This window comes from Lagopus leucura, unplaced genomic scaffold (genome assembly GCF_019238085.1).
Source record: "Lagopus leucura isolate 7727_CA_CO unplaced genomic scaffold, USGS_WTPT01 Super-Scaffold_100004, whole genome shotgun sequence".
NCBI lineage: Eukaryota > Metazoa > Chordata > Aves > Galliformes > Phasianidae > Lagopus > Lagopus leucura.
In genome coordinates this window covers 9840099-9858644 of record NW_024962264.1, presented here as the reverse complement: position 1 = coordinate 9858644, position 18546 = coordinate 9840099, and the positions used below count along the sequence as shown (strand labels likewise).

At 37.0% G+C, this 18546-nt stretch overlaps 1 protein-coding gene across 4 annotated transcripts in view; it reads left to right on the top strand.

The window, feature by feature from the left end:
* INPP4B (inositol polyphosphate-4-phosphatase type II B) overlaps window positions 1–18546 on the top strand; it is a 276822-nt gene that overhangs the window by 199011 nt on the left and 59265 nt on the right. For all 4 annotated transcript variants that reach the window (XM_042870797.1, XM_042870794.1, XM_042870795.1 and 1 more), the window contains 3 exons: window positions 5817–5994; window positions 11800–12012; window positions 17411–17549. In XM_042870797.1, coding sequence (XP_042726731.1) covers window positions 5817–5994; window positions 11800–12012; window positions 17411–17549 — 530 coding nt within the window. The remainder of the gene's footprint in view (window positions 1–5816; window positions 5995–11799; window positions 12013–17410; window positions 17550–18546) is intronic.

The window sequence follows — 18546 nt, the reverse complement described above, 5'->3', positions numbered from 1 at the left end:
ATTCTTACCATGGTGAAAATTCTTTTGCTGTGACAATAACAGGTTTTGTATGTGATTGTTTATTTAGCCTCACTGGGATGCTTTGAGGATGCTTAGCATTTCCGGGGGCAGACTTTACAATTTAAATTTCCTGTTCTACAATTGAAGCAGCTTTTCTGAAGCTACGAGTGAAGAAAGAAAAGTGATACCATGAGATATCAGTCAGAATATAAAGTGAGGAGGAAAAAATGCATTTTTAGCTGCCTTTTCCTCTAGGCTAGCTGAGCTGAAGACCTGGGGAAAGATGTGGAAGAGATCATTCCTCAGTCTGCTCCTGGTAACTTTCAAGACATCACTGTCAGTGCATGTGATGGTATGTCTTGCATGTCTTTGACCTTCAGGCTGATTAGTAGAACAGAGTACTAAAATATTCAACATTGTCAGCCTATCAGAAAATACTCCCTTCTCAAATCTGGGCTTGTGGAATTAACAGACAGCAGGAAGCGTTAACTGGCAGCAAGGTTATATCACCCTTTACAAGATGTGATTATATTAGCAATTGCGAGATTAAAAACAATGTGTAATAGATGTATCTGTTTGAAGATGGGCGTGGATTTCTATTACATATAATACAGATCACTGGGCAGACCAAACAGAAGAGAATGTTTTTGGTAATAATATTTATGAAAAATGCAGTATTTAAATGATTTTTTTTCCTTTTGATAATTGCAAGCAGGTAAGACTAGAAAATAAATGTAAATATCATTTTAAACAAGCAAGAATCCCAGTTTCAGTTGAAAAACTGAAAAGAAGTTGTAAAACAGCTCTTAATCATGTGTGGTCTAAAGTCAGTCGTATTGCATTGTAACCCATTCATAATCTGCACAATTCTGTATTTTCAGCAAAGTTGCAGACAAGTGGCTTCAGCACTATAAAAATCAGGTGTGTCTTCAGTGCACGTCTGCAGATTGTCTGTTCTTTTGATAGCTATCAGCAAACTTCATAACTAAGAACAGGAGATACTTATAAGTCATATTTTGCTATGAGATCATTTAAATTCGAATAACTGAAATGTGCTGATTAGGGTATGCTAAATCACAGCAAAGCAATTAAAATAATGTTCTGTGTATCATATACATTTATCTTAGGGCTTTTTTCATGATTGGTTCTTCTTACTTTTTTCCTTCTTTTTAGCTGAGAGAGAAAGTAAATCGGTTGTTCACATTCAGTCTTCTGTCAGCCTGATAATTACTTCTCCTTCCAGCAAATGGAAGGACTTGTCTTATGATTGGTCTAGATGGCAAAACAAATTTAGAGAGCTCAGTTGTGCAGCAACAGTGAAGGCAGATGTTGTTTAAGTTATACACGTTACGCCTCTCTGTTTTAAGGGTTCATAAATCACTTTCAGGGTACATTAGGGATGTTTTTTCTTCTAATCATAAGTCTAAGAAAATATGTTAGTTTACTAATCATCAAGAAAAACAGGAATGTCCCAGCTGCATTAGATGTTGTAATTCACTATGGTTTTTTTACATCGATTCTAGCAAGATCTTCATAACTGATCCCTCATTAAATTAACAAGAACTTAAAAAAGTAATAAAAATCTGTTGGTTTTTTTGTTTATTTAGGGTTTTTTTTTGGCCATAATTATTTTGAGTTTGAACTAAGAGGATTTCTTGTTGTTTGACGAGGTTTAGATAAATGACTTTCCTAACTTCTTTCACTAACTTACTTGCCAACAGAGGTTTTATTAAAGCTGAGATCTTCAGGGTTTCTATACATGAATTGCATAATGTTCAACCGTTTCTATTCTGTGAGGAATCCGAAATAAAATTGCTGCATAGGAAAGCCCAGAGATATTAAAATAGCGATTATTTGTGTTTGGTCTAACTTGAACCTTGATTCCCAAGGGAAATCACAGCTTGTAGTGTATAGTACTTTTCACAGAGATGTTCTTTGGTTATTTTCTCTCTCTTTTCGTATGTATGCTTATGTAGATACATATATGTAAAATAACGTCAGCCTTCATGGAGATGAACATTTTTTTTATACTGACCGAACGTACGTATTAAGGTGGTTGGAAGTGTTACAGAGAAACTTCCACAGTTCACGTGCTATTCATTGGTATAAACATCACATCTGAACGTTTTTCAGCCACTAATCTCTCTGAACAGAGCTGCTTGATGCATTTCCTTAAGGAGGCCTGAAGGAAGGGTACTGTGGACTGGAAATTGAAGAGAAGGAGAGGTTTATAGATTATTTGCATGTGAAAGGTTAGAAAGGATTTCCTTTGGATTTGGATTTCCAGGTGTGATGGGAAGAGAGCAGATTCATGACTTTGTCTATCTTTCTCTGTGGAACAAAAGAGGAGGATAACATGTCTTAAACTCTGTCTTCTGGATAGGATGTGCACCTCAGTAGGCTGCCAGGAAAAGACTACGCTGAAAGATAACATTTACTCTGTTCTGTGGTGAAGTATTATAGCTTTTGTCTTCTGCTAAAATTCTTGCTCAGTTACCCTGGGGTAAGGTTCTTCCCTATGTTAAAGATTTTATCTTTCCATTAGCTCAAAGATACACAAAAAACAATTTGAAGAAATACAGAAGGCTTTTCCTAGATAATCATGCTTCCCTGGTTATCTTCCTAGAAAGATTCACTTTAAGCATGAATTCTGCTTAGGTCAGTGGAGGGCTGATGGAGGGTATCGTGATGGCTGTTTTCACTGAAACATATGTCCCATTATTGATTAAAGGCAGTTATTTAATGTTACTTCAAGAGGAATTAAGAGGTAATAGGAGAGCAGCAAGAGAAGCCTTGTGTGTACAGGCTTGTTCATTACTTCAAGGATAGGATAGATTGAAATTCAGATTACATCAATGAGAATGGATTGAATAGAGACTGAATTTCCAAATCGTCAAGAGAATCTTTAGGAAATAAAAAACAAACAAACCAAAAAGCCATTACTGGGACATCTAAGCTCTCTCAAGACTGCTTTCAAGACCTGAGTAGTGATCATTTGGTTTATTTTCTCATGCAGTAAATTTTCCTGTTTCTTTTTTCTTTCTTTTTCTTTTGCTTTTTCTTTTTTTTTTTTTTTAATGTAATCAGTTGAGTTTTGATAGGACAAGGGGGGATAGTTTTAAGCTCAAGAAGGGAAATTTTTGACTGGATGTCAAGGGGAAGTTCTTCACAGAGTGCGGTGAGTTGCTGGAACAGGCAACCTGGTCTAGAACCAAATCCGGAGGTTGGCCATGTGTGTGGGAGGGGGGCTGGGACTTCATGATCCTTGGAGTCCCTTCCAACCCAGGCCATTCTATGATTCTGCAATCATAGCTTTAGATAGGACAAGTGTGATGCTTTCAAATAAGCCTCTGCACTGGTAGCTTCTGTAAGGTATGTAAGCTTGAGATTATGTTGTGTTTTTTGTTGTGTGTTATTAAACTGTATTCTGGAAGTTATCTTCTGCAGTTTTTATTCTGAAAAATGTGAAATGTTCATTGTTAAAAGATTTTAAGCCAGTCGCAGATGGTGATAATTTAACTTAGTCACACACATGACTCAGTTAACAGCAGGAGTATAGAGTTACCCTGAGTGTCATAAAAATAGAGACACTTAGCATATTGCCGTATTTATTTTCAGGCAAGAACTTTTTTAATTTAATGTTGAAGTTGCGGATTTGGTTGACATATTCTTTATAAAAATTACACGATGTTGTCATTAAAGCCATTTGAAAGCTGAAATGACCACTGGAAGTCATGTGTATGTAGTAATGTGTGCCAACACATGAAATACATTTTAGAGGCTGAGTGAAGGCTTCGAAACTTAACCTGTGATACACTACTGTAGACTTTCAAAAGTTAATATTTGTCCAATATTTTACTTAATATTTCAAGGATAGATTTTTGTATTGCTTACAAGATTTCTTACACTGAGCCTACCTATGTGATCTTTGCCCTAATGCAGAAGTTTCTTCTTAGTTGTTATTCCCTTTGTCTAATTTCTACAGGAATTCTAAGAGCCATATATTGGATGGGCAGCAGCTTTAAAGCTGCTTTGAAGTTATATTACTTGTTGTTGTGTATATTGCCATGGCACCTCAGTTTTAGAGGTATTTATTTAAAAGGAAACTCATTTTGTTCAGTTAGAACTTCAAACATCCCTTGACATGTTGTACAAGGAAAATAATAGCTCGCTTTCTTTGGACGTGTAGCTTTTTCTGCTGCAGCATTCACTGAGGCATGGGAGATCAGTGGAAAAGATCTGGTAATGAAGGGCTGAGGGGAATCCCAGAAAGGAATATGTGGACAGTGAGCTTGGTGTTAGCCATATTCAGCCTGCAAAAAAAGGCTGTTTGATAAAGAGAGGGGGAAGTCAGAGCGTTCAGAGATGATTCAGTGTTGTGAAGTATCAAGACTTATAAGACAATTAATGTAGACAGTTGTTCTTAATGTTGAGTGCATGGAGCAATAGTTCTGATATGAGTGGCAGTGTTGCCTCCTTGAGGGCAGAGCCGTGACCATTTCCTTACTTCTTACAAAACTAAGACAGTTTCTACAGTACTTCTTGTTGAGCTATGCAAATCCTGCTCCGCACTTGGTAGCCAGTAACTAGTTCAGTGGACTGTGAATTAGAGACAGTAATTTTGATGTGGTTGATAGCATGACTGATCATAGCAAAGCTTCACTGACTTAAATACAATGCATCCTGACCACCTCTACAAAGAATTATGTTATAAATGTAGGCATTAGGGACAAAATCAAGATTTAGTATTGTGTAGCTTGGGACAGTAACTCAGCAAAGCTTCTAAGGAAGATGCTTACTTCTGAGACTTTCTTATTTGCAAAACAGTTTATGTGCTGTAGGTTTTGTGGAAGTTGTTTCATTTGAATTTGTGTGCGCATCCTTTATCGAATTAAATTTAATTTCTAATTTATAGAAAGCTAACAAGTGGGAACTGGAAGGGATACTGAAGGGGGACTGGGAGAGAAGAGCTCTGAAAAAGGACTGAAATGAAAAAGCAACGATCAGTGAAGTTCCAAAGACTACACGAGTGTCAAAATTGTTAAGAGAAGAGAAGAATTGAAATTGGGAGGGAGGGGAAGTGGAGGTGCATAAGGTTGTGGAGGAAAAGTATGGATAAATGAAGAAAAGACACGAGAAGAAAGATGACAGATGCATACTGAGGCAGCTGGGGGATGCTCTGTCATTGATAATCTTCCAGGAGTAGCTTGGTGATGTAATTAAATACATATTAATGAGTGTAATATAGCAAGCTATGCATTTTGTGTATGGGCTGTTGGAATGGCCTGACATGTTTTTTTTTTATCCACTATGTCCTGTTACTCCTCTTCCTTGAGCTCTTCACTGAGTAGTTAATCAAATAAAATCATGCCTGTTGAAGGCATGAATAAATTAGGAGTAAAATGCACTGTGCACCCAGGTCTCGTATGCTGTGGGTTTTTTTTTCTCCACCAGTAGGAATATACTCTGCCTAAAAACAGTGTTTTGGAATAATGAGATGGAAGGATAATGTATAATTAGTAAATATTGGGGAAAAACACAATGAAAAAGATAAATTTTGAAAAGCAAAAATAAGCCATGCAGAGTAAGTGCAGTAGTTTGTGAACAGATAAAAGGGAAGTAGAATGTTTGGTAGTCTGGATTTTCCTCTGATGTTCAAATTAGGACTTGTTTTTACCTTTAAGGTAAAGGAAGAAAGGTTTCAATGATGTCAATTTTTGGTGTCGTTTTTCTTACAATATCAAAATTTCTTAGCATGTTAATCACAATTATAGCAGAAATCATTTTGATGTGCATCTATCTTTCTGTTGTTACAGTACTGGATACCAGTGTATTTACTATTCACCTGAAAACACAGCTAAGGCAAAAGAAGTTCTCAGCAACATCAATCATCTACAGCCTCTCATATCAAGCCATGCAGACCTTCTGCTTAATTCTGCAAGCCAGCATTCTCCAGACAGCTTGAAGAACTCTTTAAAGATGCTTTCAGAAAAAGTAAGATTCAAATCCTTGCTGCAGTGGAAAATGAAATAACCAACTCAGTAACTGCTGGGACTTCTTTTCAGCATAAGTTGCCTTTCATAGCATTTAAAATAAGCTTCAAAATGTTGCCATCAACAAACAAACAAACAAAAACAGTATTTTGCCTTTCTGCAGATACTCATGTAGAAAACTAATGGAGCTTGTAAGAGTTGGCATTATTTGAAAGTATAATTGATGTAATCTCATGTGTCTTTTGTGGTCACGTAATAGGGTTTATCAAAAATAGGTTATTGTAGATAATTTTGTGGGATGATAAACTGTAACATTATTTATTTTTCTGCGATACTTCAACTGCCTATGGGAGGTAGTTCAAGCTAGTGCACGAAGGTGAAAATAATATCATGACCAGAAATGATGCAGTCTGGAAGAAAAAGTTGGAACTAGCAGGTCTCAGTTTTAGTTGTCCTTCTCCTGTTATTTTCTTCTGTAGCTGTAGGCACTTCCTCATCTTAGGTTTTTAGCTCTAAATTAAAGAAGATAATATTTTCTTCCTGTCTCACAGAGGGATTTTGGAGATTAGCTGAAGTCTGCAAAGTACTTTTAAGCATATGTTTCTCTACAAAAAATGTTAAGTGCTATAGCTATAACCAGTGGGGTTTTGAGATTTTCCTGTTGCTTCATGGGCCCTACCTTCTGTAATGTGATCTCAATGTGACTTAATAGCACGATCAATAATCATTTCAATGTATCTTCAGCTACCGGGAAGTGACAACCCCTGTGGTCTGTTGAGCCGTTGTCCCAGCAGCACGTTGTTCAGTGTGAGAGTTTCAAAGCTCCATACTGAGCTCAGCCGCATCCTGTGACGGCTTTGCACTGGAGCCGCAGGGGTGACAAATGTCGCTCTTGGTTATAGATGTGTAAATCCACAGTAACTTTAGGAAAAGAGGAGTTGCTGCAAATGTGGGGGTATATAGGAAAGGAGAACTTGGCCTGAAAATAAAAGGGAGGAATTTCATTTTGTTGTACCCTTTGTGTACTTTTTACATGTAAGAAAGAAATTTTCTGTTACTTAAATTTATACCAATTTTGAAGTTAAGCAGCTGTTTGAAGAAGTTGGGAGAAGATATTTCCCCAGTAGTTACATGTCTCAAATTGGCTAAAAAGTGTGTCTTTTTCGACTCAAGGCAGTATTAAGCTTCATATAAAGACTGGCTGTTTCCAAACGTTAGGTAGCAGTAAAACTTGAGTTACAGCCAAGTGTTTTATTAGAAACAGAAGGATTGGCCGTGTGCATTGGAAGTGAAAATAATTTCACTGCTTATTTTATTGACCTTATTTTCTAATATTTCTATCAAGGTTTTACTTCTCCGTATATGATTTGCAATTCATTGTACGGTTTTTTCTAAGACTAATCTTTTATCAGCACTTTCTGCTAATTGATTTAAAAAGCCATTAGCTGTTGACAAGTGTATCAGCATTTGCAGCCTGCAGAAGGTTTGATACATTCATTTTCCAGCTATGCCTATCTTTATTTACAGAAATAGTCTGTAGTCAAGTATCTAAAGGAACTTGAAAGTTTGCATTTCTTTCTATATACTTGTTTTGCGGCTTCAATGAAATTCTATAAATAGTGTTGTTCTGCAAATTTGGCTGTATTTAACTTTAAGAAAATGTAGTTAAATGTTGATAGCTGCTAAACCAAAGGAATCATTCAATGGAATTTAATTATGGTAGAATTTTAGTTTCTATATGAAAAAAACAGAGATTCACTTCCATACCAACTTTTCAAAAACACATTCTTCCCTATGAAATATTTTCATCTAAATTGAATTACTTAAACTTTTCAGAGAGTTACCTAATATGTATGACAGTCATAGTAGGCATTCCTGACTTAAAATTGCCCAATGCTTACAACTTTCTGAAACTGAAAGCTTTTTTTGTTTGAGTTTACCATTCCTGATGCAGAAACCTGATACGATCTCAAAGAGACTGGAAGGGCAAAGAGAGATGCAAGACATCAGCAAAACCGTGGCATTGTCACTTCTAATGACAGAGAAGTAGTTTGGGCTATTTTGACAGGAACTGTAGAATAGCCAGAAAAAGTAGCTCCCCCGTTACGGTGTGAGAGAAGGCAATTCTGCAGTTATAATTTTATCTCATCTTTATAGAAGATTGATACGGTTTGATAGCGATAGTGCTTAGACTGTGTTCTCTAAGTGTGTACCATTTGGAGGCTGGAAGTACAAAAAACTAAAATTGCCTTATAGTTAATTTTGAGACTACAATGAGGCAGTCCTGAAGGTCTACAAATAAGAAAATTGTCTGTATTTAAGTAGCCTTTCCCTCAGGTACTAAATTAGTGAAGAGGTAAAGTGGGTCTGATAAAATTGCCTGAGAGTTAAATAGTATTGATCGTGCCTAATCACAGAAGAATCTCAAATTAAGTGCAGAAGTCCTGATGCTAACTTAAAAAATCATGACTTCGTGTTTCTTAGGTTATTATTTCAAAACCTTTTGAGTTTTAGTTGCAGTGAATTTTCATGCGTTCTCTGTTCGCCCATTAGGGATCAAATGCTGAGAGACCTGTGACAGTTGATTCTAGACAAGAGAAGGCTGAGGGGGGACTCAAAACAATTTAAAATACAGCAGTCAACTGGTGGGGATGGTCTCTTTTCAATCACATCAACAATAGGACAAGGGAAATGTGCTGAAACTGGAACCCAGGCACTTCTATATTAACACAAGCAAGAACTTCTTAACTCTGAGTGGTGAAGCCTTCAAGCTGCTCAGAAAGGTTGTGGGGTCTCCTCTGGAGATATTCAGGACACATCCATATACCTTCCTGAGTGACCTGCTGTATGGAAGCTGCTTTAGCAGAGGGATTGGACTCAATCTCTTAAAGGTTCCTTCCAACCCCTACTATTCTGTGATCAAGAAGAGTTCTTTTTCTGAAAAGTTTCGGAACTTCTCAGGTGTCCAACCTCAGCAGCTAAAGCTTTAATTACATAAAACATTTTCAATTCTTTAGAGCATTGTGGTCTAAATGTCAGTTGGCTTTTAGAGGGCTATAGAGGCAGGAAACCAAAGAAAAAGAATAGTTTGAGTAAAGGCACATAAAAGTGAAGTAAATACTAGTCAAAAGGGACTGGATAAAACACTGGGAAGGAGTGCTGGAAGAAACTGGGAGAAAGATTTCCAGGAAGATAGAGACTAACATTTAGAACCTAAGGGTGTTTGTTTTCATTGAATCTTAAAATGGTTTGGGTTGGAAGGGACATATAAGATTATCCACTTCCAATCCCTCTGCTTTAGGCAGGGACAGCTCCTACTACACTGGTTGCTCACAGCCCCATCCAGCCTGGTCTTGAATGCATCCACTACGTCACTGGGCTGCTTGTTCCAGTGTCTCACCACTGACACAGTAAAGAATTTCTTACTAGAATTTTGCTTAAATCCTCTTCAAGTTTAAAACTGTTTCCACTCATCCTACTGAACTTCTAAAAAGTCCCTTCCCAGCTTTCCAGTAGGTTCCCTTTGGGTTCTGGAAGGCTGCTGTAAGCCCCATATTTTTCTTGTGTTGGGTGCTCCAGATCTGGGTGCCCTCGTCCTGCTGGTCACTCTTCTCATGATGCAACCCAGGACACGTTTGGCCTTCTGGGTTGGCAGCTCATGTTGAGTGTTCCATCAACCAATGCCCTCAAATTCTGCTCCTGTTCTTTTCTTTTTTCTCTTTTCTTTTCCTTGGCTTTGTCTTCTGGACTTTGCATAAGAAGCGTGAAAGAGCTGAAGAAAGCTTAGCCAGGCAATCTTGGTTTTTAGTATTTCCTAGCTCTGTGTAACTGCTTGTTTAGAATCATCACTCTACAGGCATATACTTTCTGTGTGCTTGTTTATTTAAGAATGTGTGCAAAGGTAGTTCACTGTCTGAAGCTGTACGTGACAGTCCATTAAATAGGAAATCAACTAAATCCCCCTGATAGGGTAAATAAATTCAAATAATTATGGTGCAGAAGGAATGAGAAACAGTATTTCATTGTCTCCTGTGAGCCACAGGCCCCGACCAGAGATAGAAGGTACAGTAGCGTGGTTGTGCTGTGGTAAACTGGCAGGGTGCATGCTGTCCCATCTCAGATTGTCTGATGACCATTGCTAAAGTAACTAAAATTGACTCCTCCAGCTTTCTCTGCTGCTTTGCTTGTGATTGCTGCAACATAATGAAAAGGAATGTGTGCTTGTGCCTCACTCTCTGTGGTTCAGTTGGTTGTGTGAGCTGATGATGTGAATGGGCCAGCACCCTTCAGAGAAATACTGGAAAGAGGGCCCTATGTGTATGACAGCGGGAGGTGAGTGCACGTGGCAAACACTGAGTGTGGGGGACCAGCACTCTTCGAAAGGCAGTTCTTGAAGGTTATCTAAACCAAAAGTTAAGAGTCACAGTCTTATACCAGGATAAAAAAAAAAAAAAAAGGTTGATCAATAGCACACCCAATTGTTTGTAGGGGTAAGATCTGTTCCATGCTTTTCTGCATGACTTCATTGTGCTGATGATATGTGAAAACTCATGTAGTGGGGATTTTCCATACTAGTTGACACAAGTCAACTCTGCAGATGTAGCATGTTGTGATAATTACATCTACAATCCTATCTTAATTTTTAAAACCTTTTTATGGTGGGGTCTCCAAAAGTCTTTTGCTTTGTGATACAGCAGAATTAGTGAAATGCGAAATGCTAACTTATATTCACATCCCTGAATTAATCTGTCTCAGATATCACAGTACATATTGTAAATTGATTGTAACTTGAGAATGACTTAGAAAATAACAGTTAGGTGGTTTATGCTGTTATACAGAAACAGAGGCTGGAGATGCTGAAGACCATATGCAGAAAGGATGAATGTTATCATTTTTACTTTTTTGTTGTTGTTGTGATAGAAGGAAATAATGCAGGGAGACGGGAAGTTTTTAAAAATAAGATCAACTTCAAGCTGTTACAGTCAAAAAGGAGAACTTCGAAATGTTAGACTGTCAATAAGTAACATCTTATTGTTATAATAATAACAATTATATAATTTAATAATTAGGTAATGTTATAATTATATAATAAGTAACATCTTATTGTTATAATTGTATTGAGTCTGGAAAAATGACTTCAGGGGTTCCTTCCTTTTTTCAGAAGTCTGGACTGATACCTATAGGTATCACAATTTGTACTTGGCAACACTGCTTTTGCAGGTACTTGAATTTCAACAGTGCAGAGCGGAGTGTTTTTTATATAAGGAGATCTCAGCCCAAGGAGGCTGTGCACGCCCCATCCCTGGAGGCATTCAAGGCCAGGCTGAATGTGGCTTTGGGCAGCCTGGTCTGGTGGTTGGTGACCCTGCATGCTGCAGGGGGGCTGAAACTCAGTGATGGTTGTGGTCCTTTTCAACCCAGGCCATTCAGTGATTCTATGATTAGTTAATCAGATTTTGTCTGACACCTGTAAATGATTGGAAAATAGTTGGATACTTTTAGAGCTGGTCTTGTTGCTGCAGGAAAAATTTGAAGCTTAAATAAAGCAGGATTATATAAAACATGGTAATTTCTAATACAGATACTTTACTGTTGTGTTAGTTAAGTCTTAGAGCGATAAGAATGTGATGTCATAGAAACTCTTGAATTGTTCCTTATTTTTTGCTGTTTTTTGCTTTCTGTTCCTTGGACTGACTGGAAGCACAGACATCCCTATCTAAGAATAATTCACTGTTGTAATTGCTTTAATGCTCTGTTAAACTATTTGTTCTAACCTTGTATTCATTTTTGTTTCTTTTATCTCTAGACGGAGTTGTTTGTGCATGCATTTAAGGATCAGCTGGTCAGAAGTGCCCTTTTAGCACTATATACAGCCCGACCTGGCTGTGTCCTCAAGAAACCAGCTGTGCCTAGAAACTGTGCAGAAGAGGGGGATGATCTGAAGCATCAGGATCATCCATCTCAGGTTAAAAGACAGGACTCTATACCCCATCATTCTGAGTATGATGAGGAAGAGTGGGTAAGTAACTGGAATATTTTTGGTTGGTATTGGATCCCAAAACCTGAAAACAAGCATAAACAAATGGAAGCCCTAGTAAGTTTGTCACGCTTGGTTGGGGAAGTAATTCAGAAGTATTAAACAATATTTTTCAAATATATTTTGAGTTACTGGAATTTAAAAATGATATACTTCCCTAAAACTAACTTAAATAAGTTTCCTAACTGCAGTGTGCTTCAGTGCAATAGCTTAGAGGAGCAAGTAATAGAGAGGATGATTAATGTGTTATTGTATAAACAGAAGAATAAGCGTTATTTACTTTTACTTGAGTTCTTTTTCTTCATTAGACACATCTAAGAAGGCTGAAAAGGCATGCACTGATATCGGGATTTTTTTTGGCCAAGACTGAACATAAATAGTTTCAACGTGCATGAATTAAGTCTTAGCAAAACAGAGAGGTTTTCTCATTGACTTAGTTCCTAGAAGATAGCTGAGATTGCGTAAAACAAACCAAACACGGGTTTTAGATTTTAGCTTCCTTGTTATGTCTTTCGAAGATGTATATTATTTGTGGTTGAGGCTTTGTAAATTAAATAATTTGGTAGGTGTGTTCACAAAAGATCTGCTTCTTTGTTACATATACCCCTAACTCCAGTTATTTTTATTCGGTTCAGGTTCATACTGTATTCAGTTCATCACTGTATTCTCATTTAATATAAAGGATTCAGACATAGTAATCTACGTTGTAAATAATTAATAACTGTGAGCTATAGTGCCTACATCAGAATGGTAACTTACATCCATACCATAAATAAGAGAAGAAGAATGTGGCTTGAAGAGAAAAGACAATTATCTCTCTGCCCATTCATTAGGAAGACATGAGAATTGAACAATAAATAACCAACTCATTCTTTTTGTTTCTGTGCTGACTTTAAAACCTTGAATTCATTTTTCATGGTTTCTTTCCTGCAACCTGGCTACTAGAACTGTCTCTGTTGATTCGAAATTGAAACCAAAATGTTTGATCGCAGCTGACAAGGCATTCGGTAAAATAAATGTCACAATACATTTGACAAAAGGGAGAATGGAAATTTTTGTGCAAATTGTATTTTAATGTACTAATTCTGCTGTTGCAGAGAAGATAGCTGAACTATATTTTATTGATTTTTTTTTTTAATTGATATTTTTCTGCCAGATATTTGCACCCAATTACTAAATCACAGAAACGCTTTAGTTTACAGCATTGGGATTTTTTTTCTTGCTGAATTAGTAAAATTACTTTCTTGATTAAATGTAAGTACATCCCTAGATATTTTCTGAGTTAATAAACTGGGTCTGAGTCAATACCAAACATTATAAATCTTAAAGAAGTGTTGTCTTTTTCCTTGATTTGAAGATTAGGTGTTAGGCTTCCATTGATATTTATTTCTTTATTAAACTGCAGGTATTAATAATGTGAGTTTTAATGATCAAGCTGACGCTGTGTTGGAAATAGAAGAATCACATATAAAATTTGAAAAAAAAAACTTTATCTACTCTGAAAGCCAGCTATAAAAGAAGAAAATTATTTTTATGCAGGGTACTATATTCTCCTTTGTTGCTTTGCTGTTCTCTCCACTATTGCCAGGAGTTGTTTTTGTAACTTAGATTTCTATTTTGCAGTTGTCCGAAATCTAAATGTCCAATAACTCTTTGCACTGACTCCTTTCCATCTTCTTTCAAAGTCTGCATTATCCCACAAACATCACAAAAGTGAATTCAAAGGGCAATACTAAAACAGCTTGTGAAGATCTCCTCCTTCTTAGGCATCCAAATTTATCTTAAGGAATAGTTCCCTGTTTCTGAACTGTGCACAGTGCCCTTTCATTGTGTGAGTGGTGTTTCCCAGATAACCTTCCTCTTCTCTGTAGCAGTGCCGTGCTGTACCTCTGCTTTGATATCAAGTACAGTTATTGATCCCAGCGTAGCTGACGGCAGTATGGATTGAGCTGTTTATATTGGTGTGCTGTATGTAGGCAGTAATACAGCAGTGCTGTTGAAGGAAAAATATTTAACTTGAGAGCATTAGATTGCCTCTGGATACTCTCCTCTTCTCTTGCCAGCTGCTTCTAGTATCCTAGAACCTGGGAGGGAACAGTGCATGTTGTCATGCATTATACAAGAAAAGGGAGGCACATTGCCCCTTGGAGCTGTTTCTGCTCCACATTTCTGACAGACTACCTAATGTGACCATAAAATATCATTTCCAGTAAATTATTTACAAATATTGGCATGGTATTCAGATATTGTTCTGAAGTACTGACCCATGTATACTTTCCATTCCAAAGCACTGTCATATTACAACAGGATTTTAATCGTGAACCTTAGTTAAAATACTCGCTTTATCTATGAGCACACCTCTGAAGGGCTTTAATATAATATACGGATATGAACCCAAGTTGCATCTCAAAAACAGAGTCTCCATAGCGCTGAGTGATGAAGTTGCTGTGTCAAAACTTTGCTCAAGTAAAGTGTGCAACAGTAGTGTTGTATGTGAAAGGGCACATCTCAGTGTCAACATGCCATGGATTTATCCCAGTCTGCTTTGTCCTGGCACAGTCAAGCCTTGTTGCACGTTTTTTCTGTCATTAGTTTGACTTAAGAGTTTAAAGAGGCAGAAAGGAATGAGCCAGAAATCTTATTTCTCTTGGTTGTTGACACCACTGGAATAAACACCCAGTTAGCTCTGTGTCAACTGATGGGAAAACTGCTGTCAGGGAAGAAGCATCCTGTTGAAGAACCTAGGGTCTCAGCACTTCGATGTATGAAGAAATAGCAATTATTTTCTTCCCCATCCTTACTTCACGCAGAAGGCTTATAAGACAGAGTGTGTTTTGTGTTTTAATCTGACACACGCTGCAAAATGATAATTAGTGACACATTTTATAGGCAAGCGGAAAATAAATTGCTTAAGAACATGCCAGGTGACTGGAAGGTGTGCTAGGCTAAAGGAAGACACGTGAAAGGTGAGGGAGAAGAAGGAATGTGAAATTTGTGTATCATGTCTTATGTAAAAGAGCAAGGAGTCACTTGATTTTCATTGATTGGAGAGAACAATTTTACTCAATATGTGCTCTTTACAATGAGGCCGTATTTGATGTAGACAGTATAATATCACCACAAATGATAGACGCATCTACTTCTGCATATGTTTATGTCTGCATGTAGTGATAACTTTGAATCGTAAGAACCTCGTATCTGGAGAGAAAAAGCTCTGGGACAACAAGCTTTTGCTCTGTTTCACTTGCTGTCATGTAAAATGGCCAGATGTGTGATAATAAAAATGAGCTTTATGTCAACAGATGTTTATGAAACTTCTAAACCCTCAGGGAATGTTTGTGTGAATATTCTGTAGACATCATCTTAATGCTAGGTTAAAAGTTGTTTTACATGGAGAAGTGTTCCTTCCTAAATGAACTAAAGCACTTATTTGTGTTAAGAACTTAGCACTGTTTGTGTTAGGATTGAACTGCCCCAGCAGAGGGAGGAAAGGGAAATTATGTTCCTGCAGCTGTGCGGAATGATTTGAGCTCATATACCTTAGCAACTTCAGTGATTATGAAGACTGATGCTCTCTGCCACTCTCCAGTAAAACTTGTAGCTCTTTTGAGCTTGGATTTTTACTATTTGCAACATTTCATTTCACGTCACCTGTTTTCCCAAAACTAATGCTTGTGGGGGCTGGAAAACAATCATTTCATCCATTCTGTGAAAATTTTTCAGGAATGTTTTAGCAACATGCATGAGAATTAAATTCTCATTAAATTCTGCCTGTCCTCTATTTTTGACTTTTAATTGCACCTGTGCATGCGAATTTCAGGAACATATTTAGGAGTATATTTCATGTGTACAAGCGCAAGTATTTCCACTTGTTGCATTGTACTGCAAATGCAGTACTTCTCAAAAATGTTTTTGTGGGTTAAATACAGTTTATTGCCAGTTGTACATCAGCTCACTTGCTCTTGCAGCAGCCCTACAAATTCCTTCTGATTCTGAGTTTTCCTCTGAGTTCTGAGCTGGAGAGCCATGATCTGTGTTGCCATGTGTTTCCAACACGTAGATGCTTCTCTACCTGTAGATTTGCGTCGTGTCTCTCAAGGCAGAATGCCCATTTGTCACAGGGTGTGTGTGCCCTCAAGTGGAGGGAATGTAGAAAGGTGAGATCTCTCTGCTGGTGTCGGAGACTCGCCTTAGAGTTGTGATGTGCAATTGGAAGTAAATCTTAAATAAGTTTGCCTTAGTCTTAGTTCTTTCTTTGCACTTACACAACTTTCAAGTGCTACCACTTACACAGAACTGTGATATTTTTTTGAGTTTTCAGTTGCTTTCCCTGCCATTCTCTCGCGTTGTCTTTTTGCACATCCGTTTTTATGTCTTAAAGCCTGATGTGTACCTTAAACTTTGGGTTATTGTAAAGAAGAAAAGAGTATCGTTTGTATCTTTCCGTTCGTAACCATCAAGCAAGCTGATTGCTCTGTATCAGCATAAGAATGACTGTGCGTGTATGTGTGTTGTTTCAGGTTTGGCTGTTAGTTTTTTTTTCCTTTTTTTTTTTTTTTTTTTTACTCATTGACTATTAGTCTTGTGTGCAACTTCATTTCTTGTATGGCTTGGTTGCATTCTTTTTTCTTATTCTACCCTGTTAATCTATGTGCGAGAGCTTTGAATTCTGCACCACCCAGCACATGATGGGACCCTTGCCTGTATCTATTCTATAGTAACTCTTTTTCTCCCTCCACATTTTCTCTCCTTTTCTGCTTGTACGGATTTTCTTCTGCAGCACTATTATTTATGGATTTCTCGTATTTATTATAAACTCAGTGTACGACTCATGATTGCAGCCTTTTTGAGAGGTGCAGGACAAAACTGAAATTACCTCATATGATACCTCAAATGTGTCATGGCAGCAAATTGTTAGTTATTCTTGTAATTTTACATCTGTATTAACAAACTACGCCAAGTGATAAAATAGAGGATATGTTGAATTACTAAAAAGAGGTTGTTAAGTACCCTGGTGAAATATCTTGTTGCCCACAGGATTTGATTTGTCAAGGTCTTACGTGTCTATACTCTTAGTGTATAAAGTCAAACAGATAATCTGCTCAGTTCCTTGTGATTGAACCTGAAATAAATAACTTTGCATGCATTTTCATATAGAATTTGAACTGTGTTTCTTTTAACATTAAAAAAACAACATGATTACAGTTGTCATTCAGTCCATGTAACAGGCTTAAACTGCCTGTAGAATGAGAAAAATGGTAATATGCTAACCCCTAATTGTTGTGTAAATTGTCTCCATTTTAATGTTTGGATAAGAAGTTGGTTTTGTCTCTTTATCCTTCTTCAGTAATGTGCAGTGATAATATTATGCTCTTTTCAGGACAGGGTGTGGGCCAATGTGGGGAAGAGTTTAAACTGTGTTATTGCCATGGTGGACAAACTGCTTGAAAAAGACAACAGCGGCAAGGTTAAAGATGGTGAAATTGACCCCTCAGCAGCAGATTGCAAGCATGCAGGCAGTAAGCAACCTTTTGCTATGATTTTTTTTTGTTTCTGTTTTCTTGTTTATTTCTATTTTTTTTTAATAATTGTTGACTAGTGTAAATACGAATGGGAAAAACCACAGAAAAATGAGATAAAGGAGCCAAATAGCATCTTTGAGATTGCTGACAGAAAAGATTTGCCTAGTCATAGCTTTCAATGGTGGTAGTCTGGTTTATTCAATTGCAGATAAAAGCTTTTATCAACAGAAGTAGCTTTTTTCAAAGAAGCTTCCTACATTTTTCAGACCTTTAGATAAGAATATACAACGGTCTTAATGGCAAGGTAGATCTAATTGTCAACTTGAAACAATCTTTAGAAAATGAACTCATCCATACTGATTTTGTTTAAAAGGATGAAATTCATTTTTCTTGTGCCTAGCTCTTCTCCTCCTGGTGTTAACTGATTTTTCTACTATTAGTTGAAACTCAGGATGCCAATTAACTCTGTTTTGCAGTTAAAGCTGTAGTATACTAGCATAGATTTCCTGTTACTTACAGTATGTTTGTACTGAGAGTCACATGTGCTGTTTTATTCTGTACTCCAATGGTTAAAAGTATTTTTCACGAGGGAACAGAATTTGAGATTGATATTCTTATTATTTTAATCCAGTCTTGAAAAATTATGATTTAGGATTATATTCATGTTTTTATTCCTTCAGTTCATACAAGCAAAAACGCTTAGCAAGTGAATATTTACTAGTTCACTAGCAAGTGAATGTTTACTAGTTTTCCTTCGCTATTTTTGACTTACTGAAAATCTGTTTTTCAGTATAAGGCATGAAATGTACTTAACTAGCACCAGTGCAATTTCACTACAGTTGTAAAAAATAGTATTGCTAGCATTGATTCAGGCTCACACCCTACACAGGCAAATTAAATATTCATTGGAATTTTTAGCTCACAAAATAAAAAACCCTTACATTTCCTTTGAAGTACTATAATAATTCATCAAATAGAATGAGGAATACCTCTT